This window comes from Phragmites australis, chromosome 24, assembly GCF_958298935.1.
Source record: "Phragmites australis chromosome 24, lpPhrAust1.1, whole genome shotgun sequence".
Lineage (NCBI taxonomy): Eukaryota > Viridiplantae > Streptophyta > Magnoliopsida > Poales > Poaceae > Phragmites > Phragmites australis.
The window spans coordinates 7353706-7360214 of NC_084944.1; the positions used below are offsets into that span (position 1 = coordinate 7353706).

At 42.7% G+C, this 6509-nt stretch overlaps 1 protein-coding gene across 1 annotated transcript; it reads left to right on the forward strand.

The window, feature by feature from the left end:
- Positions 1-4961: 4961 nt before the first annotated feature.
- On the forward strand, positions 4962-5956 carry LOC133907146 (ethylene-responsive transcription factor ERF096-like). Its single transcript, XM_062349186.1, has one exon. It carries the CDS (start codon positions 4962-4964, stop codon positions 5433-5435), a length of 474 nt encoding a protein of 157 aa, XP_062205170.1. The 3' UTR covers positions 5436-5956.
- The last annotated feature ends 553 nt before the right edge of the window (positions 5957-6509 follow it).

Consider the following 6509-nt stretch of genomic DNA (forward strand, 5'->3'; position numbering starts at 1 on the left):
ACCTGTCCTTAATGCCCCGGGATCAAGTTCAATATTTCGTAAAACAGATGTACCGATTGCACGCCCAAATTCAAGCTAGAGGCGAGTAGTGCAAAAACTACCAACGACTAACGAGATTAGGCATGTCTCACCGGTGGATCCAGTCAGTCTGAACTCCTGAATGGTCACTTGTCCGGTCCCTCCCTCCGTTCTCCGCCCCCAACAATTACGGTCTCCTTCTTGTCCTGTGCCCAACGTTCACCGTCGGAAGTCAGTCTGAACTCGGCTACAGAGCTTGGCATGCAGTGACCTGCAAAGGATTCGCCTGTCTGCATGCAATTCATCTCGGAGTTGAAAAAGAAAAGAAAAACAAATTAGTACTGTACGTACTCCTACCTGCCTACTCCGTACCAGACGTCAACCACAGGTATATACTGCCTAGTGCTCACTGCCCACCCAACCGAGAGGATTTGTCGACAAAATGTCACATTTCTTATTGACTTTTATTAATATCTAAACTCACATGTATTAATGACATGTGAGTTAAAATAATATTTTATTGAAATACAGCTAAACTATAACAGATATAATTAGGTGTTTATGGGAAAAAATCGTTTTTTCTCAATTACAGTAGCACATATATTTAGATGAAAGACATGCTAATTACTTATATAAATGTTAATAAGATAGTTAATCATATTTAAATAACTATAATATTTATTTATATATATATATTTTTTAATTTTTATATAGATACTTAATATTCTTTTTTATAAGTATTTTCGTGTCCTTAATGGCGTTCAAGCAATGGGGATCTACAGGCGAAGACAACTTCCTGCAGCTAGCAAAATCCTCGATCGCTGTTGCAGTACTGTTGCTAGCAGTCGAAGAGGCAGATCGATCGAAGATGTGTGGCTCCAACGAATTGACCTCCAAGGTACGTAATGTATGACACAAATCAGATGGAGCTGCATGCATACTGGCTTCAGCTGGCACAGCGAAAATTCAAACGGCTCGGTCCGGCGCCCCCACGAGATCGACAACGAATGAATGCATGATCCCTGAAGACTCTAGAACTTGGTGGCGATTCCATGGCCGCGCGCGCGCGGACTTCCACACTCGCTCGCAGCCTTCGCTTTTGGGAGTAAAGCCGCACACACCGGACACCGCACCACCGTCAACTGGCCGCCCCTGGGTTTAGCCGACCGGATTTCGCCGCGGCTGCGGCACTTGATCTAACTTCGTTCTCAAAGGGAGAAACGGATCGTATCTGACTTGGCGTACGTTTACGATTCCAATATTCGTAAAAAAAAAAAGAGCTACCAAGCTAGCACGCATGCTTGACGACATTGGAAGGTCCTACTCATTAACATATATATGAGCATAACCAAGGGGCGGCATGCATGCATATGCTCATGTTCGTTACCATAGCGCTTGATTGTTCTTTTGGTTGCCAATTCTCGAATTTTCTGCGCGTTGGATCTGCATTGTGGTCTGTGCTCCGGATGCGTTAGAAATTTTTTTGGGGTGTTTCCTATACCCCCAATTTTTTATGCTTGTGTCAGTTTATTAGTTACAGTAGATTTTTTTCAACCGTTCATCATTTGATGCAACCTGTAATTAAGTACACTGCTATAGAATTAATTATAGATAGTAGCTCATCACTACCAGTTGTATAAGATCCGGCAATGCAAATATATCATTATCGGTTCTTAAACACCTACGTTCGAACCATAGACTCAATAAGAACTAGCACTGATACCAACTGATATCAGTACCAGTTTGTAACATGAACTGACACCGATAGTCAATATTAGTATCGGTTTATGCCTAGAATGTCACTGATACTAGTGAGCTAAAGGCCGATTGAACTAAAATTTTAGATCTGCGTCATCAGTGGTGGTCTGTGGTGACCCAAAATTTTGGGCCTTCGACACACGTCCGCTCTCTGGCTCACATCCACTTATCCACGCGCTGATATTTTCACCCCGCTTGGTCTCCTCCTTCTGCAGAATCTTACTCTCTACCCCTCTCTCTCCATACCTTATGTCTTCATCATCTCTCTCTCATGCCTGCGTGCACACTGCTTCTCTCTCCCATACATGCGGGCATGCAGCGAAGCTTGTGCGGTGGCCGACAAGCTCGACGGCTGAGCGGGTCCAGGAGAGCGCGACGGCGGGCGTGCATCAGAGCTTGCATGGTGACAGGAGAGCACGATGGTGCATGTGCAGGCGAGTGGCTACGGGCGAGCTTGATGACAGGTGAGTGGTCAACGGCTCTGGGTGAGCGGCCGAGCGGCTGCGGGTGAGCGCGGCGGTGGGAATGTAGAAGAGCTTGCGTGGCGGCTGACGAGCGCAACGATCGAGTGTCTACTAGCGAGCGCGATGGCAAACGAGCGGCTGAGCACCGCGGCGATGGAGCTCATGCGATGGGGGCGGCTGAGCGGCAGGCATGAGGAGGAAGCGGAGGCAGTGGCTGGTAGTGGTACCGGCAGCCGAGTCGGCTCGATTTCAAGCCAGCTCGTTTCTTTTTTTAGCTCCCAATCCATCCATCATTGTCGGTCTGTGGCTCACACCGGCAGTGATGGTTAGCTTGTGTGCTGTTTTTAGATCCAACACTGATAGTCACTGATTATCAGTGTTGAGTAATTAGTGGCAATTTAAAACCTACTATTGATAATGATTTTGAACTGATAACGTGCTCTGTAATAGTGACTCTTGGTTTAAATCAATATATGAGTACCCATGCATACTGACTTCATCAAACATTGATATATCTGAGTGTTTTCACTCTACAAGATTCGACAACAGAATATTGAGTAGACAAACGGAGGAATCCGGGAGAGGGAAACGCCCGAATGTTTCCAAGAACGACCCTACTTTATATCATGGGTGAGGTGGTATGTAAATTAAAGTGCACTTCTTATTTTTGTTAAAGCTTGAAAAAAATATTTTAGGAATAGAAAAACAGAGCCGGAATCTGGCCGACGACCTAAATATATATGTTGCAGACAGATAAGTATATATATGATTACACATATTCTCTCGTGTTCTCTTTTATCTTTTACACTATTGGACATGCCAGCTAAAAGATCTGTCAATTCGTCTCTAAAGGAAACGTTATTCTCTCGTGTTCTCTTTTATCTTTAACACTACAGTAACCAAATCCCCCAACCCCCCGCGCGCGGTGCCGTCATAAAGGAAATAACATTTTGACTTAACGTAGTCTCCAGTATACACTTTCATAGAAAAAAAATGTTTATAAATACTACCACGGTTGTAAAAAAAATGTAATAGAAAATATGCATATTTCAGTTATTTTCCATATCCAATCTCAATACCCACAAAAATATGAAGGGTCAGAGTTCACAACAGACTATGCAGGCACACCTCGTTTAAGACTTGAGAAACAAATATATATAGGAGAATTTGTCTACCGATCAAATAACATGAGACTAGGGGTGTAATCGAATTCAATACGGACGAATATCGCTAATCCTATGTCATATCTTTTTTTTTATCGGAATTAGAGCCAGACATGGATGATATCAGATATAGATAGTCTTGGTCATAAATACAGATTGATAATGATCGAATATGTGACGAGTCAGATGCAGACAATATCGGTCACAAATATTTATTCGGAAATTAAGTAGAAACAACAAATATATATATCGTATATGTTATGATTATTCGATAATTTCACGTATCCAAAACTCAAATAATTTAGAGGTCCAATAAGCAAATCAATGATATGTCTATACTCCCATGAAAGGAGTTATGATAGACTGAAATTGGAGAAATTACGAGTGCCTAATACGTACCTGAAGCTTTTATTAATTATTTGAATATAATAATTATTTTAAATGAAAAAAGTATCACTACAAACTTATAGATCTCATCAAGAGCTACAATTTTCATATAAAATCGTCTCTATCTGACTCCATATGAAAAAGTTACCAACTTCGGAATATAGGCTCGAATAGTTTTTGATATATCCGATTTTATTCTCAGATATCCGATATCCGACGGATATCTGACTTCCTACATCCAAATCCGATATCCGATCCAATATCTGAGATTTCTTTCGGATATCCAAAATCTAATTAGCATCTAAAACGGTTCGGACGATCGGACGGATGGGAAAAATCCGGTTTGTTTTCACCCCTACGTGGGACATTTATATTTCTGAATATATGTAATACTTAGTTTGATTTATACCAATAATAATTTATACCTAATGAATTCACAAAAAAGTACCAGTGAGTTCTTTTTTTTCCTTGACTAACAGACATACGGAACTTCTACTCTCAATTACTATATGAAACCTGACGCTGGCAAATTTCTCTGTGTCAGGAGCAGTTAGAAATTTCCATCAGGAATAATTTTCCTGGCAGCTATACACCCGTCAGGCAAATTGAATTTTCGCGTCGATCTATAGCCCTGATGGTTTTACCCTATGCGGGATATTTCATTTTCTAGTAGTGTGTCTTTAATTGAATGTCAGAGCTCCAGCCTTTTTCTAAAGGAAAATAACAAATACATGAAACAAAGCTAGCTAGCTGCATGGTAAACGTGGTGCAGTATTGCATCAAATCAACACCGCCACTTTTGGAGGCAATATATCATGAGTGCATCATACCTAGGTTGATGCAATCAAGTGGTGCGAATCAGTGAGCAGTTTGAGCTTTCAACGGTCCAATTATGCTTTGGTTTTCACTTTTCTCAGATAAAGAATGCCTAGAACTAGGTTCTTTTACAACCACGATAATATTGTACTGTGGCGCGCAGCCGACTCTTGATTTTCTACCCTAGCTACTCCCTCGGTTCCTGTAGATTTTCGATGTCTGAACTCAGCGATTCCACACGTCTACGCCTACGTACGCAGGCTCCGTTCGCGGCATACTAGCAACGAGTCAAAATACGTACATGCAGTAAACTGACCGTACGTACGTACGTATACGTATGCCACTGAACACTTGAATGGGTTCTATAAATAGCAGTGCGTTCTGCACGCCACATTCAAAGAGCTCGATCGCTAGCTACCTACACCTGCGCGCAGTTGGATCGCTTGCCAGTTGCCACACGCTCACCAAGCGATCGATGGAGGACGGCAAGGACGCCGGCGGGATCAAGTACCGCGGCGTCCGGAAGCGGCCGTGGGGCAAGTTCGCCGCCGAGATCCGCGACTCGGAGCGCGGCGGCGCCCGCGTCTGGCTCGGCACGTTCGACACGGCCGAGGAGGCCGCGCGGGCGTACGACCGCGCGGCGTTCGCGCTGCATGGCGCCACCGCCGCGCTCAACTTCCCCGGGGAGGTCGGTGGGGCGAGTAGGGGCTCGGCGACCGGCTCGTCGAGGGGCAGGAGCCGCGGGGACGGCGAGAAGATCGAGCTCGAATACCTCGACGACAAGCTGCTCGACGACCTCCTCGACAGCAACAAGTACGGCAGTAAATGAGAGGCGTGCGTAGCGTGCATGCCTCTGTTGTGCTTGCTTGCATGCATGCAGGAGAAACTACCTAAACAAACACACATAAAATACATAAATGAAACATACATATATTAAAGCAAACACACATCCATTACAAGAAATAAAGAGCAGACAATACTTTATAATTTTTTTAATGAATTTGCATTTACGAAACTATTTACTGGGCCTGTGTGCACCACCCGATGATCATACTGTAAAATAACGGGTTTTGTTTTGTGCCAAAAAACACAAGCCACGTTGGACACGGGCAGTAGACGTGTCCAATGAAGTACTCATAGCTAAAGTGCAAGCTGATTGGTTTTTCGTAAAAAAACACTACAAGCTGATAGCCAGCACTATATACTGATCGTTACAGGAGTGTGGGGTGTTATTAATTGTAGATGGTCGATCGTTGTGTGTATACTGAACGGAATATATATGTGGATCTTGGTCCGTACGAGAATGTAATGTTACAAATGTGGCAATGGAAAAACCAACATTTCATGTCATGTTCGATCTTTTGAAACTTTCTTATGGTCCTGATTTGAATTGTTTTTTATTCATACGCAACACATGCATGATGGAACTCCCATGCATGCATGCTTCTTGTTCTGCATTATGGTGGTGGTAGCCTTCGCATGCATGTTTGACGACCTTTCCGGCCGGTGGTGCTTTGCTTTCTCGATCAGTTGACTTTATGCATGGATAATCGGAATTAACATGCATGATATATAGGTGACACAAAAGTAAGTGTGATTGCATAAAAAGGAGTTAAAGCCAATTGAGTCTAATAACTTTATTACTTTAAAGCAGTATGACGGATTACATCAAGTAGTTTTTCTGAAATTTCAAAAAGGTACATGTTATTCTCCGTCCCATTACGTACATTAAAATCTTTGTTTTTCGTTAGGGGACACTCTCTTGTGCATAAAGGCAAGGAACCAGAGTATTCTTTTTAATATTAGTTTTTTACGGAAATTACAAAATAATAAAAAAATAAAAAAATTCCAAAAATATTACCTAGTCGTCAAACGGTTTAACGAAAATAGGGTTTTTGCCCTA

What these genes read in the sequence shown, in the direction of transcription:
- LOC133907146 (XM_062349186.1), top strand. Translation starts at nt 4,962, where the DNA reads ATGGGTTCTATAAATAGCAGTGCGTTCTGCACGCCACATTCAAAGAGC.